Source organism: Aythya marila (genome assembly GCF_965140915.1).
Source record: "Aythya marila genome assembly, chromosome: 4".
NCBI classification, from domain to species: Eukaryota; Metazoa; Chordata; class Aves; order Anseriformes; family Anatidae; genus Aythya; species Aythya marila.
Genome location: NC_139045.1, coordinates 28,774,818 through 28,791,856, shown reverse-complemented (window position 1 = coordinate 28,791,856; position 17,039 = coordinate 28,774,818). Strand labels below are relative to the sequence as shown.

The 17,039-nt window shown below is 33.6% G+C and overlaps 1 protein-coding gene across 1 annotated transcript in view; it reads right to left on the bottom strand.

Moving 5' to 3' along the window:
• FSTL5 (follistatin like 5) overlaps nucleotides 1-17,039 on the bottom strand; it is a gene marked incomplete at its 3' end in the record, with an annotated part of 350,355 nt that overhangs the window by 77,324 nt on the left and 255,992 nt on the right. Inside the window, exon 7 of the mRNA XM_082758605.1 lies at nucleotides 4,779-4,945. Within this exon, the coding sequence (XP_082614731.1) occupies nucleotides 4,779-4,945 (167 nt within the window). The remainder of the gene's footprint in view (nucleotides 1-4,778; nucleotides 4,946-17,039) is intronic.

Below are 17,039 nucleotides of genomic sequence, written 5' to 3'. Positions count from 1 at the left end.
TATTTCTTAATTTATTTTTTTTTAATCATCTCAGAGTATGTAATACAACTCAAATAATTAAGGCTTGCTCATGGTCACTTTCCTAGTTGACAGGCTTAGACATATATCTTGTGTACTGTCAGTAGGGAAGTAGACTCTTTCAACAAAATAGAAATTCAATAGTCACAGTTTGAGTTTTGACTTAGACTCTCTTGCTTATTGATGCATTTCCCCATTTGACAAACACTACAACTTTATATTGTTCTGAGTATATCACTCCCCGAAGCTGACAGTTTAAGCCATATTCAGAACAGTACAGTGTAAGATTTATGCACCTTAGGTATTATCATTTGCTACGATTTACAAAATCACATTGTCACTACTGCTTATTCTGATGGTTTCATATGTTAAATGATCTAGTTAATAATAATAATAATAATAATAATAAATAGATCAGTTAAAATGTTCTATGACAAGTTTTGCTGGACAAGAAGTATTTATCTGTTTTTCCAGGTCAATGCTTGTTCATTTTTTTCAGAAACTATATTCATGATTACATAAGATTATTAATGTTGAGATGCACATATGTGGTTCTTGTACAATTGAGTAAATTAAGAATTCTCAGAGTTAGATGAACATTTTAGCATATAATAGAGTCACAGGAAAGAATAGAATGTTTTAAGTCTGGAGACATCCAAAATTACACAATGGCTTAGGGCTTTTGAATGTTTAAAACTGACTGAATAAGTACAACACATTCTTTAGTGGTTAAAATGCAACATAAACTGGAACACACTATGTTCCCTCTACATTTGTGCCTTTGAAATTAGTATTTAAGTAATAAATTCATTTTCCACAGTGAAATAAAAAAGACAACTCTTTTCTGTCCATTTTTTTTTTCTCTCCTGAAGGTATTATTTTTATTACATTGCTTGAGTAGATGCTAAATGATGACTACATAACAACCTTGAAGCAAATGTGAAATTGTAAGAATTAAATAGAGAATATCTGACAAAGTTCAGAAAGGAATGACCAAAGAAATATAAAACAAACAAACAAAAAACAACAAACAAAATAAACCCACAAAGAAATGAGAGAAGATCTAGTGATAAATATAAGAGGATAGAATCAGTGCAAACAGGGAAACACAAATTTTGAAGAAAAAAGACTCTAGGAAGCAGTTAGACTTAATGCTTTTACGCCCAATGGTGTTTTTGTTGTGTTGTTTTGTTTTGTTTTCAGGCTCCATTAGCTCTTTATTCCACTGTTTGTTGCTTTATCTACACATTAGATTAATATCACCTACATTGAATGTAGGTGATACATTCAATGATACGTGGATATCTAACTAGAACCTTTGAGTGCTATGTATTTTTATTGCTTCACCCATGGATATGTACAAGGGATCTGTCATTCCTTTTGAATTGTAACTAAGCTGTTAATACTAAGAAGTAAGCTATAATATAGTTTTGCTAAAAAACCTTCCCCTGTATTCAAATTTCTCTATGATTTTATTAAGCTAAAAAATAAATGATGAATACATTCACCTTCAGAATTATTCTCCTGTTGCTGGAAGCATTTACTCTGTACCATTCTTACTATACCCATACACAAAATGCAAACACAGAGCTCATCCCAACACAGAGAGAACTCTTAAATAACTCCTCTCTGTGCAGGTATGAATATATAGTTTCTTTCCAGAGGTGAGCAATACCTCAATGGTTTTAGCTTCCGCATCATCTTCTATCCTGCAAATTCTCTCAGGAGACACTCTGTAGACCTTTTTTGAATTATCTCTTTGCTTAGCCTGTTTGTTTGCTTTTTATGTTTATAGACTGTTAATCCAGTATACTGTCACATGGTCCTCATATTAAAAGTACATAAATCCAGTCAATTCTAGTAATTTTAATTTTCTCCCTTAGCTTTGGATTTCTGATCATCACTGCAAGTTGACTTCAAATTAGGCATGCTGTGAGTCTTCAAAAATTCCATACTGGAGTGTGTTCCAGCTGTTATAAGCACTGAAGAAACAAAATGGGCTGACCCTAACAGCCAAGTTTCCACCTGAATGCTCACTCACTCCCCCTCTCAGCAGGGCAGGGGAGTGAAAATAGGAGCAATGAAAGAGCATGTGGGTCAAGACTGTTTACGTATTACCACTGTGGACTAAAACAGACTCAACCTGGGAAAATTTAGCTTAATTTATTGCCAATTAAAATAATAATAATAATAAAAAAATTACTATTTTGGGCTGTGGGAAACATAAAGATGAACATTATTAAAACAACAGCTTTCCTCTCCCCTTTTCCAGCTTTATTCCCAAACCCTTTACCCATTCCAAGTGGCACAGGAGGTTGGGAGTGTTATGGTCAGTACACAGCATTTTGTCTTTGCTACTGGTGCACCCAATGCAGAAAACTTCTGTTTTTTGAATTTTCATACTCAAAATGTTTGTATCAAGCTTGGAAAACCACTAGCTCTTTTCATGTTGGCAAATACAGTCAAGTGAACCTTTCAGTTTGAAACTGAGTTGTTAGCTTCATTATCACCATTCATAATTTTCCTTTTTTTTTCTACACGTCCAGATATGTGCTCCTGTTTCTATCTCTACAGCTCATGCCATATATTACATGTAGATGTGATTAGTAAGAACTGCAAATCATTACCATCGTGAATATTTACGGAAAGCTAACAAAAACCACAGAAAGGAGCTTGTGAGAATCGGTAGGGCACTTCTGAATGCCAATCATATTATTAATACCTAATTAACAAAAGCAACAAGAATATAAACCGAGAAATTTTCACAGCATGCTGGATTTATCCTAAACCTCTCAAATGACTTAAAGCTACCATTCAAGCAAGGTGACCTCTAAAACCATTGTAAGGAAGTTCAATTTACAAACAAATATGATTGATTGTAAACAGCAAGAAAAACAAAACGAAGGTGATGTGCATGTACAAATGTTATTTTGGAAACAAAACAAACCATTCATAAATAAATAAAACAAGTATTCGATTGTGGTGTTACTCCACACACGTAAGAGTTGCAGCGATCTCAGACATACTTGGGTCAGAGCAAGTACAACCCCATAGCTGTCCACATATATAATTTTGGTAATGTGAAATGGCGCAAGGAAATTAAACACACCTACAGGCAAACAAAATATAGCTGAATGATTGTTTTGAGAGTTCTGTCAGAAAAAAAATAATAATTATTTTTGTTTCATTTTGTATTTTTCTCCATAGTTAGAGGTCACAGCAAAGTTAAGGGGCAGATATTTGCCTTGCTAAAAAAAAGATTTCTAAGTTACTGACATTCACTAATGATTCCCTGAGAAGCACCTTTGCTGAATACTTGGAGGAACAATCAAAACAACCAATTTTGTAGTAAGAGCTATATTATGGTAAAATACATTTTTTATTTAATTATCAGAATATAAAGTTATTATAATGATCTGTTTGTGTTAAATAAGTATGCATTTCCGAAAATGTTAATTTTATAGATTCTTTTTTCTCTTAGATGTTTGAAGGCCACATAATGCTGAATGTATAATACTGTCTGCATTTTGGGCTGTGATCGTCTTCATACAATTCTATTGCTATACTTATTCCTTTAAATGATTGGTCTGTGAAACGTTTTCCCTGTACTTTACACCAAGGGTTTGAATACAAAGTAAAATAAAAACCGAGTTTGGCAAGCATTTTATTTCCATTTATTTTGTTTTCTTTATCTACAGTTGTATGACTAAAAACATCACAGGTAAGGAACTTGTTAAATATCACATAGAATCACAGAATATCCTGACTTGGAAGGAACCCACAAGGATCACCAACTCCTGGCTCTGCATAGGACCACCCAAAAATCAGACCATGTGTCTGAGAACTTTGTGCCAACGCTTCCCGAACTCCAGCAGGCTTGGGGCCTGGACTGCTGCCCTGGGGAGCCTATCTTAGTGCCTGACCCTCTCAGTGAAGAGCCTTTTCCTCACACCCAGCTTGACCCTCCCCTGTGCCAGCTCGGGTCCTGTCACTGTCCCCATAGAGCAGAGCTCAGCGCCTGCCCCTCCGCTCCCCTCGTAAGGGAGCTGCAGGCTGCCATGAGGCCTCCCCTCAGCCTGCCCTGGGCTGAGCAAACCAAGGGTCTTGAGCTCCTCAGATGTCTTCTTCTCTAGACCCTTCACTGTCTTCTTAACCCTCTTAGACCGGTCACTAATAATTTTACATCCTTCTTATACTTAGGCACCCAAAACTGCACACAGTACTTGAGGTGAAGCCACATCAGCGCAGAGCAGAACAATTTCTTACTTTGACCAGCTAGCAATGCTGTGCTTGATGCACCCCAGGGTACAGCTGGCCCTCCTGGCTGCCAGGGCACACTGTTGACTCATATTCAATGTACTGTCAAACCCCACAGTCTGTATATACACCCAGTTACAGAATGGGGCACTCACTCTTGTTATACTTCATATAGTTAGTGATTTCTTAGCTCTAATACATCAAGATCTCTCTGCAAGGCCTCTCTACCCTCGATGGAGTCAACAGCTCTTCCTAATCTAGTGTCATCTGCAAATTAATTTACCATACTTTGAAGTCCTGCATCCAAGTCATTTATGAAAATATTAAAGAGCGCTGGCCCCAAAATGAAGCCTTTGTGAATCCCACTAGTAACTGGCCTGATGTAAGTCCATTTACTGATGTGAGCCCAACACATCAGCCAGTTGTTCACTTCTTGATCACTTCTCAATTCTTCATGAAAATATTTTACAGCAAACTGTTAAAGAGAGCTCTCTTTTACTTACATTGATATCTTCCAAATCCAAATTATTCAGAATGACATTATTCCTCTTCCAGATGATAGGAGGTCTCAGAGTTCCCTGGATGGCACAACTTAAGACAGCACTTTGTCCTACTGTTGCTGCAGTGATGCTTAGTTTTTGATCTTCTGGCAAACTCAGCTGAACTACCTCTGCAAAAGATATATTGTTTTCAAAGTTAATTTGTTTTCAGTTTCATAAGATTAATTAGTATGCAGCTTTTTTACACTGGTAATTTAAGGGTTTAAATTGGAAACAAAGTAAAAAGAACTTCCGACAACCACAGGAAGTTCAGAGTTTTTCGAATAAAGGTCAGCATGACATTTCAATTAAATTGACTGACAAGCATCACCATATAAAAAGAGAAACATTTAACGTGAAAATGAATTTCAGAGGTAAGACTATCTAAAGTTAGACAACAGAAGTTACTTAACAGTAAGGCCAATGAAGCATAGTAGCTGTCATCTTCATTTGACTAACATGGCAATATTGCTGTAAGAGTCATTCATTTTCAGAAAAGAATATTATGGAACTCAGTGTAAGAAATATGCAAGACTGAGATGAAAATGGACAAAAAAGTGAATTCTGCTTTCAGGAAACAGAACTAAGGTATGACTCTTCTTCCTTGGTGTGCTTTTTTTTTTTTTTTTTTGGGGGGGGGGGGGAGGGGGAAGGGTTTATTTATATCAGTGAAAGCACAGTTTCCTGATTAATGTGATGTTAGTAATTTCTTCCATTTCAGTCTCAGAAGACTATACATTAAGTCATAGTTTAAACACATTACTTTATGTCATTTTTAAAACACAGCGTTAAAATATTTTCTACACTTCTCTGGTCAAAAATGATTTATTTTACAATATCTGGAGAAATACTGAGCCAGAATAATAAATATTTGTATAGTTGAATAAATCTTTCCTAAATACAGGAAGTAAACAAACAAATAATAATAAAAAAACCCTGCACTTTACAGCATCAATTTGAAACTGCTGTGTCTGCCAAGTGACAGCAGCAACAAACAGGATGGAACAGAGCACCGAGCAGAAGAACACAACACTGAGTAATGGTTGGAGGCAAATGTGAACTAAATGCATTATTTCCTCTGAAGTCATCTAGATCCACAGATATTCACTACTTTTTGCATTTCCTATGCGACATGCAGTAGAAGTTGGTAGTACCAATAAGCTATTTCACAAGTTTTGGTTTATTTATTTAGTATTGCTTAAATACCCTACTGGAAAATATCTGTAAATTAATAAATGTAAAGGATGCTCTTTTAAAAGAGTGTCACAGTGTCACAGGTTGTGTGTCATGATTTATTTATTTTTCCTAAAATAGACAAATTACTAACACATTTAGAAGCAAAACCATAAAGCGTACGTGCAATCATGTTCTACATGTGTAAGGGAAAATTCAATCCATATCAGAAATCAGAACAATAATTATTTTCATATTTATAGATATTCTTTGAATCGTGATGAAATATTTTCTCTTGGTAAGTAACCAGCATTTCTAAAATTAACACCAGTGCAGCAAATTCAAACTCTTGTGAGAATGAAGACAATTTACTGTATGGTATTAGAAATACCAGGGGGTGGGGGGAGGGCGGGGAGGGAAGTGTCATCTCCATGAAATAAAATTTGAGCACTCAGTCTTTAAAAGAGAATCATTTTAAGGAAGTATTTGCCATACAATTTTAGAATAAATCTATTTGATGAAAAAGCAAGTAAGTAAACTACTATCAATAGAGAACTACACTCAATTCTTTCAACTTTACACTGTTTCGAAAGTAAATCTTCCACCGTTTATCACTGCCTCTGGTATTTCATATTGCACATGAAAAAAAAAATGAAAACAAAATAACAGAAAAAATAAGAAGAAAAAAAGAAGTTTTATGAACACTCATGCTCAGTTCTATCCAAGAAAGACAAAAATATCTTATTTTTCTGGTTAACCAAAAGCTGATAACTACTCAACTTTTTAAATGACCTTTTAACAATTCAAGCATGTGTGATCCAGGCCTTGAAAATTTCTCCGGTAACCAGTACAGTACACAGGTCTTATGTTAATATAAGGATGCCTCACTTTTATGTTTCACAACTCACTTGGACACTTAGAGAAAAAAGAAAGAAAGGGGGATAAATATTAGTTTGATGATGCTGTATACTCTTCCTTCTTGTGTAATTGCCTAGATGCGAAGCTAAACAGCTAAGAGTTGTCCTTTCATTTGTGGTGTACTTGATTAAATATATAATAAAGTTTTACATTTCTAAGGAGTGTGTGCCTGTGACCAATGTATTTGGTCCAATATGTGAGACTTATATAGGAATTGAAGATCATCCACACAGGAACGTTTTTACTTCATGCTAAATCACAAAAATAAATAAGTAAATAAATAAAATCAACCTTTCATTTTTTAAATGCACTACAAAAGGCGTCACGTACCTATTCTCTTTTAATTAGAAAATTACTTTCATATAAAAAAGATATTAATCTTTCCATTACAGCAAAGCAGCAACCTATAAGCAAGCTAAGATCCATTATTAGTTCCATTTAGACATAAAAGCAATACTTTGTAATTAACACAATTAAAAAGACAGTATAGTTTAATGCTTTTTCTTCATGCATCAGAGAACTATAGCTTCAGGAAAGAAAATTTTGTTGTTCCATAATTGAGCTCAATGATCAATTTTTGTGTGATTAAAAACATTAATATTCAATTTAGACAAAAAAAGACTTTATTTTTTCTTTTCCAGAAACTCTAGTGACACTGCCAACCAGACATACATAAATATGATTGACTCATTTTTTTCTTTGTAGCTGCATGCATTATCTGACACTGCTTATCAAACCACGTAAAAGGGAATGTACAAATTAGGTTGAATATAGTAATATTTACTGTAGTTTTTAAAATGTACTGCATTCACCAGAAACATTTCAGCTCCTATGTCATAGGAGATGGTTCTTCAGAGATTATCACCCAGACTTCTTAAAACATACCCAACTGAATGATTCAGAACTTCTGACAGAAATTCAGTGTGCAAAAATCTCAAAAGGTATGTTAATATTATGATACTCAGTTTATAAAGGAGTAGTTATCTGAGTTTTCCAAAGCCAATACTTAATTTAGCATAGTCATTAAATAATTATCATAAAACTAGCTTATGCTATAGGCTACACTATGAAAAATGCTAACCTTCATATGATAAATTCAGCTACCTAAATTCTACAACATTTCCAAGTCTTTTTTTCAGTTAACTCTAGTATTACTATGGATGCCTGTGTACAGAAGGCCGGTACTTATTATAGAAATGCTTATCTTTTTCGATTTGAATGCAACTGTAGAAAAGGGAACATTTAACAAATGCAAAACTTAGCATTTGCTGCCTTAGTGAAGACAGTATTCTAAATATCAAAATAGAGCCATTACTGTACTATTTTGTTGACTTTTTTTTTTTTTTTTTTAACTACCTTTTATATACCAGTATTAATAGCCTTGGATACATTGCAATAGTCTGGAAAATCATCTTCATCAAAAAATAAATAAATAAAATAAATTAAATTAAATTAAAAAAAAAAAAAAAAAGAGAGAGAACACTAGTTTTGCTAGAGGAATTCCCTAAAAAGTATTTAAATAATTATCAATCTTCCATAAATATTTTTGTATTCCATTTATAACTTCTATCACATGCCTATATTGCAGTAAAACAACCTGAATGCATAATTTCTTAAAATTAAGCATGACTGTCCCACCTGGACACAGTCAAACCACCTGCGTTACATATTTGTTAACAGCTATTAAAAAAAAAAACAACAAACAAACAAAAAACACTAATAAATACACTGGGAGCACCAATGTCCCCCAAAATACCAAGCAACTGTTAAGTAAAAACTTTGTATATAATTACATGTATTTAAAATGATTTTTATAGTAACATTATTGGTAAAACTGAAGTAACACTTTTTATATATTCTAAAGACAAAATATATTTGCTCCTTAGTAAGGGAGAAATGGAGAAAGGAAATCCCAACCCCCCCAAAAAAAACCTAGGCCAACAGAACAGCACCTGAAGCAGAGTTCCTTGACAGGTAATTCACTGAAAATCACTGTCCTTGAACAGGCAGGGTGGAAGAGGCACACACCAGTGGAAGTATGGGGTAGAGATGTGGAAAGCTTTCTCAGGTACAGAAGGCAGCACCTCTTAGAGCCCAGGCTCATTTGCAAACAGAAAAGACAGGTCCTGGAACTAAATAATGCATTTGTCATCTCTTTTCTCCTCTCTGAAAGAAATATACCTGGTTCTGAAAGCAAGGTTGTTTGTTTGTTTTTGCCAGAGGTGGAAGGTACTGGGAGATATCACCTGCTAGGATAATTCCTAGCTTTCTGTCTACATGTATGTCGCCCTTGTAAATTAAATTAAAATATATCTGCTGCGACTAAACCTCAAATAATTAAATGAGAAAGCAGAGCAAATATTTAGAAAAATTGGAAATTGAATGAATTCAATGTAGTAATATCAAAACCAATTAAACAGCTACAAAAAAAAAAAAAAAAAAAAAAAGGGTATTGTTGGTAATGGAACAGTAATATTAAATTTAAGTAAGTAGTAGGTTTTAGCTTATGCCTTGCTGTTATCAAATAGAAGTGTGAATGCTCTACTATGGTATGCCATATTAATGAATTTGCTAGCATCTCCTCCAAATACAGTATCAGTCTGATATACATCCTGAGTTCTTAACTAAAAAAAAATTATTGGATAAGTTCTAGATAAAATGGAGAAATGCAAACAAAAATGGAAGAAGCCCATTTAGGTAAAACCTAGAGGTATAATTAGGGTGTGAAAAACAGAGTAAGTTATAGACAGCTGTGTATAAAATCTGGTTGGAAGATAGAATGTATGGTTATTAAAGATGACAAAAATACTGAAAGCAGAGTAAATGCTAACTGCTGGGAGGACGTTCTAAAACATAAAACTGACTAGGTAAAAAAGAACTCTTACTGAAGGCTGAGAAATGGAGCAGCCATGAGATTTGTAATTTGCCTTTTAACCATCCTGCTGCCTCCCTTACCCTTCATTCTGCTAAATGGTACTGAGTCAAATTCTTCTGCTTACTCCCATTATGTATTTCTTTATTAAAGCTGTCACTGTATGCGATTCAGTTTAAATTCATCCATCTCAAAAACCTATGACATAGAACTGTATTTTGGATGAAAAATGTGCAATATATTAACTAATTCATATATTTTCTTTAAAGATTTCGGTCAATACATCTGTAGAATGCATTTACTATTTTCACATTGACCTCATCTCGTTCCTCATAGTCACCCTGTGATTGACTGGTCCACACAACTTTCTCCTATTCTACTGTTTCTAATGAGAGCTGATGAATTCTCCTGAATTGCGAGAGATGAATTCTCAGCTGGAAATATAATTTCTTACTATTAAACAAGTATAAGGTCTTGTACCTTGTAAGATTACATTTCAACTCATTTTCACTGCATCAGGCTTCAGTGTTTTTCAATCCCTCTACTATAGCAACCCAACATTTTCTCTTTAATGTATTGTTCTCTTATTCACTGGTCACTGGAGAAACTTCACTAATAACTCCTTCTCCAAGTGATATTTTCCTATTCCATTGAACTTCACCTCCTTTTTAGCCAGTTCCTTATTCATTTCATGATTTCTCTACTGTATATGATATACATATCAAATATCATACATATGATATACATATCAAATGCTTTACTGAAAATGATCAGAGTATTTCATTTCTCATTGCTTCTTCAGTTATCTAGAATCTTTGTTATAGACCTACTTTTGTTTGTCCCTCAATTAGAAATAAATCAATTTCAAATAAGTTGATATTTTTTGTTATATAAGTATCTTTCTGATATCTTTCTAAAGTATCTTCAGAACTTACTGAAACCAAACACAAAATAGTATCATATCTTTGAGAATTAGCAAAGAAACTGGTTAATTAAATCTCCTCCTTTTTTTTTGAAATTGTTTTGTTCTGCAAATATCATTGAGATACATGTATCACTACTATATGTATCGTTACCTTTGTTTTAAGCTTAACATATTTAAATTTCTTATACATGTCCAATAGGGTTTTTTGTAAGATACAGACAGTGCATTCAAACAAATGAACAACAACAAAAAAAATCACCTTGCCCTAAATAGCTTACAACCTAAAATATATGAACATATACACAGTGATTGGGTACTCCTGCATACATTTATAAAGCTTTCAGCTCTGTATGCTAATACAGAGGAAATCACCATAGGAAAATTTTCAAAATTTAGTGACCGATACAAGTGAAAGCAACTAAACATAAATAATTCTGAAGAAGAAGATATTACAATATTGCAAAATGATGATCAACTACAATAGAGTAAGTGCTTCCATTTTCTTAATTTATCCAAGGTGTAGTAATTGAACTGTGAAAGATAGAAAAAGAGTTTTCAAAGCTAACATTTTACAAAAATATCCTAACAGCAGCAGGGATAAATCAGTAGTGGAACCTTGCCATTAAGCATTATTTTTTCATGAGTCATACATTTTGGCCTGTCATTTTTTTGTGTGATTTAAGCTATACCTATATTTTTGTAAACCAACACATAAAACTGTATCATTGTATTTTTAAAATACAGAGGAAGTGTAGCAAGAGGAGAAAAAAAAGAGTAGCTCTGTAGTGCTTTAATCCACCTTCCTGTTTCCTTACTCCTAAATACAATGGGCACATAACATGGGAATGGGAACATTCTGATGCTCTAAATAGAGTCTATTTATAAAAAATAAAAAAAATAAAAATCACCTTTTAAAACCAAGCAAAGAAGCCTTTTGTGCATGGACTACAGTAAGCTCTGAACTTAATGGATAGTGTACAAAATCTAGCTTTAAGAGTTCAGAATGCGTGCTTGTAGGGCATTAGTTTTTGCCTTTTGCTATTCTATAGCTAACTACAAAGTCCGTCTTTTGAAAAAGTAACCTGTAACTACATAGGATATGTACAAGTCAGTGCTTTTCAAAAGATATAAAACGTTCTCTTTTGGTTCAGTTTTGTAGAGCCTAAACACCTATAACATGCAGCAATTAACATCAATAAGTCCTAAAACCTCCTAGTCTAGACATACAACTTGTATTGGCTGATAAATTTTGAAAATAATTTGAACAAATGAAAAGTAAAGAGTAAAATAAAATGAGTATGAAATCTGAGACACAAAATGAACTGTTAGAAATTTTATGATCATTTTTTTTCATTCAACAACAACAAAAAAAATCTAAGTCTGTAGTTGATGAACAGCTGAATATAATCCATAAACAGAAAACTCCAAATGAAGGAAGAGTTTTCAATGAACATCTGAATGTGTTAAATCTCTCAGTTAACTGTGAAAAATATGAGAATGCTGCCATTTGGCTGTGGCAAGTCTTACGATGTCATTCCTCAGTGCCTTGTAGTATCTGAAATATAACTACAAAATGTGCCTTTCCCATTTTTGGCATTGATCTCTCAAAATGACATAACAAAAGCTTTTTTCATCAGTGTCATTTTTCTGTTTTTTAAAAGCAATTTTAAAATCAGCATGCATTACTATTAACATGTCTAATTTTGTCAGCTCAAAAATTAAATGATCAAGACGTTTTCCTGTTTTCATAAAGCACAAAATAGTCTTACCATGCTAGACCAAAGAAAGTATATTGAATTTCCCTTTGCAGTGTAATGAAACTGTTTTTGCGGTAAACATTTTTTTTAGGGCAAAACATAGCTCATCCAACATAAGAATTTTGATTGTACTTTTCAAATTAAGAAAAGTACATACATGAACTGATAGGCCAGAGTTAAGTCTGTCATAGAATCATAGAATGGCTTGGGTTGGAAGGGACCTTAAAGATCATCTAGTTCTAAACCCCCCCCCCAACCACACACCACCACCACAGGCAGGAATGCCACCCACTAAATCAGGTTGGCCAAGGCCCCATCCAAACTGGCCTTGAACATCTCCAGGGATGGGGCATCCACAACTTCTCTGGACAACCTGTGCCAGTGCCTCACTACCCTTACAGTGAATAATTTCCTCCTAATGTCTAATCTAAATCTATCCTCTTTTAGTTTAAGACCATTCCCCCTTATCCTATTATTATTGACCCGAGTAAAGAGTTCTTCTCCATTTATTTTTTTTATAAGACTACTTCAAGTATTGGCAGGCTGCAATGAGGTGTCCCCAGAACCTTTTCTTCTCCTTTCTTCAAAAAAGTAATTTTACTATTAAAAAAATATAATTTCCAATAAACTTCTTTGTCCATCCATTCAACACAAACAATGCAGCACAGAATCAGCATAGCACTGATGACCCTGAATTCGTGCAAGAGTTTATAGCACCAAACTCAAATTAATCGACAAGATAGAATCCAGCTGTTAATGAGATGTAGTTTTCCAATACATTCTAAACTTAGTAATTATATTTATATAATAATAATATTGTATTAATTACTGATGTGTCAAAAGAAATTTAGACAGATTTTTTTTTTTTTTTTTTTTTAAGGGCAGCAGTGAATATACACTATCCTATGCTAATTTTTCTATGGACAAACTAATTTCTTTCATAATGACAGGTTTGTTTTCCAAAGCAAATGAGACCAAATGAAGGGGAGCTTACAATCACATACAGACAGGTTCAAGACTGCAGATTTATTTTTTTCTTTGAATTTGTTGTAAACAAGTTATTCACATACTTAGTAGAATGTTTCAGCTTGAGAAGTAACAGAAGATAGTTCATGCGTAGCTGTTCTCTAGGTCTCATGCCAGCAAAGGCACGCACAGGTCTTTTTAAAAAGCTAAGTTCTTTATTCATTAAATTAAATGCAAAATACCTTATCCCAGCTCTTTGGGGAAAAATAAATAAATAAACAAACACACACACAAAAAAAAAAAAGTCAATATGATATTAATATGATATTATTAAATTCTCCTAAAAAATTCTCCTAAAATTTTCCTAAATCCACAGCCACCCATATAGGATTATGTGATAGTTCAAAGGCCTCTAGTATCATTGCTAAGTGCTTACAGCAACAAGAGAAGACAAAAAAAAAAAAAAAAAAAAAGGATGATAGCATGACAATTAATCATTTAATTTCCAAGTAGCATAGTCCCAATATAATATCCAATACCACAGTGGCTTTTTCATTTTAAGTTAAAGCCTATGCTTTGTTCTTTGTGTCATAAGCTTAAGCATGAAACATGATGGTTAGAACAGTCTTTGGAGGTATTGATTCCAGCAAAAAATACTGACCCTAGAGAAAGTGAGGTGGTGAAAATATTCACAGTAGTGGAAATATTCAGGATCTTGATAGTCAATCATTTTTAACTAATAAAGAACTTAATGGAAAAACTATTCAAAGTAATTTATTAATTTTATTTTAACACCATTAAAGGAATGGAAAGCAATCTGATCTTCTGGCAGGGTAGTATCAACCTGGCTAGGCTTTGCTTCATTTTTATTTATTTATTTATTTTTTAACATAAACAAACATGAAAAGCCACAGTCAGCTCCCCTATCAAAGGCCTGTGGTCCTTGGTATTTACGGGAGCTTTGAACGTTGAGGAAGAAATACAAATGTTTAAACTTCACACTTTTAATTAAATGATTTTTACTCATTACGTCCATTGAATCAAACTGCTCCTTGAGACCTTGTGTTCCTTCCAAGTCTGCAAAGCTTACACAGACTCAAGTTATAAACGAGTGCCACAAGGACTATAATGATTCACTTAAGTCTTCATAAAAATCAATAAAACATATACTCTCACTCGCTCTGCAGGGCACTAGAATCATTAAAAAGTAGTTCAGAAGCATCGTTCATGATATGAGGAGCCACTGATTATTTAAGACTCCCTTGTCATTGTATACAGAAATGCAGAAGTTTCTGTGTATCTGTGGGCTGCACCTCTCTAGAGGTGCATCATGCTAGGGTAAGAATTGCCAGATATGCAATGTTAGCAGCAGTGATGGACAACCCATCCATCACATACATTCATTGGGTTTCTCAGGTAACTACTCTATCACTGTTACCTCATATCAGTACCTGAAATAGACCATTGAAGAACCATTTTGTGAAGAGAAAATATTAGAAATAAGATAATTGAAAAGATATATCATTTAAATCTATGAAAAACTGCATGAAATATTTATATATATATATTATGTAGAGAATATATATATATATTATGTAGAGGAAAAAAAAAAAAAATATATATATATATATATATATTATGTAGAGAGAGATTATGTTTTGCCAGGAATGTCAGGTAAACTGAAAATGTCCTGAAACAGTATCATTACTGTTCACTAAGAATATTTACAATAGTACAGATAAAGGGTTCATCCTACAGACTGGCTGGTTATGAGAGTCCCTGGAATCTACAAGATGCCATACAATCCTTATGAGAATTTTTTTTTCAGCCTAGAGGAAAACACAGGCCAGGAAAGCCAACTCATGAGTCCTTTGGCTTCAATGTCTTCTGCAGCAGGGGAAACCAGTAATCTAACCATAGCACTAACAGTCTGTTTGCCATAGGCTATTTATTAGGGATTACAATTTGAGCATCCTGATTGACAGACTTGTTCTTCCCTGTTATGAAGAAGAACGGAATTCAAACTTCTATGAATTTCTATCTCCTGGAAGAGACAGTGAATGAACTGGTAAAAAATAAATCTCTCTCCCTTCTGCCTCTACTATCATCTCACCAGACTGAAACTGCCTCTCCAGCCTTAACATCTCCTTTCAGTATGTTCTGTAACTGATTTTCTGCATCATTCAATGAATTCTGAGGGAAATTTCTAAGTGTGATGGGTTAGAATTTGATTTGATGCATGTTACTGGAATTGCTGATCTGAAAGTAGTCAGATACGGTATCTCAGGTTTATGTATATATATAAACTTTCAACTTTTATAGTCTACATACTCAAAGTTACACAACAGTCTACTTCTATCCTATAAAGCTCTAGCAAATGTTAATTTTGAAGTTCGCTGGGAAGATAATCTCAGAGTAAATGAAGCAGTAATTTCCTAATAACCTATTGCCATTTCCAGACTTCAATACCATTTGGGTATATCAAAAGGTATAATTTAGGATATGATTAAAATATCTGTACTCTAAAAATATTTCCAAATGCAACAGAAACCATGACAGTCAAGACAAATATGATCAACATTCTTACCTGGAGTGCCACATCACTGTCAAAGAAAACATGTCCTTCAGGGTGCATAGGTAATGAGTTATTCCAATCATACCTGTCATTATATGTGATATGACACCTACAGCTAAGACATCTTACTTGTTCCATTATTTGTATGGACATACATATTCACTATGCATCCATAACATTGCAATGATGAGGAAAGGTATCTGACAAAGGAAGATTTTCCAAAGAGCAAACCACAACACAGAAGAGAAAAAAAGCATATAAAAGATATTAACAGAACAAATCCGGAGGTAGAAATATTAACGCAACAATTCAGAACACAGATTGGAACAGTACATTTGCTTTCCCTAAAAATATATATATATATTTATATATATATTATATTGTATGCAATGAAAATATTCCTAACATTAAAATTAAAAATAAAAAATATAAAACATTTAAGAGTGAATGAAAATTTCCTAGTTACTTTTACATTCACTTTAAAGGTGGGCTTTAACAATCAAGAAGGGAGAAAAAAATATATACAATATCATAGTACATCCTGTTTCTTTGTGGAAGGAAGATTGTTCACCTTTACAAAACATAATGCACAATTCCCAAAACATCTCTCTGATTTTCCTTAACATTTCAGTTTCCTTATCCACATTGTCAAGTCTCTGAACAGCTTCAGTTTGGTACTTCTATGCATCCTGCAACATCAATGGATTTCATTAACTCTTTCATGACATGTTCCTGTTCACTGGAAATTATCTACAGCAGAAATATATATTTGAAAATACATTTTAAAGATTGTAGGTTCTGGAAATTCTGAGTACTGTAGGAATTGAACCTATGGAAGAAGGGTAAAGAAAGGATGCATTCACTTACTACAGTCATTGCAAATACATGCTTACTTCATCAGTCTTGTAAAAATAGGGAAGTGTACTTAAAGCCCCAAGCTGTGAATTCCGTGGATCTTTCATCAGGGGCATATATGCAATTGCACAGATACTACTTTCTTTAAAAGATGAACAATTGTAAGTATTAGGGCAGAAAATGT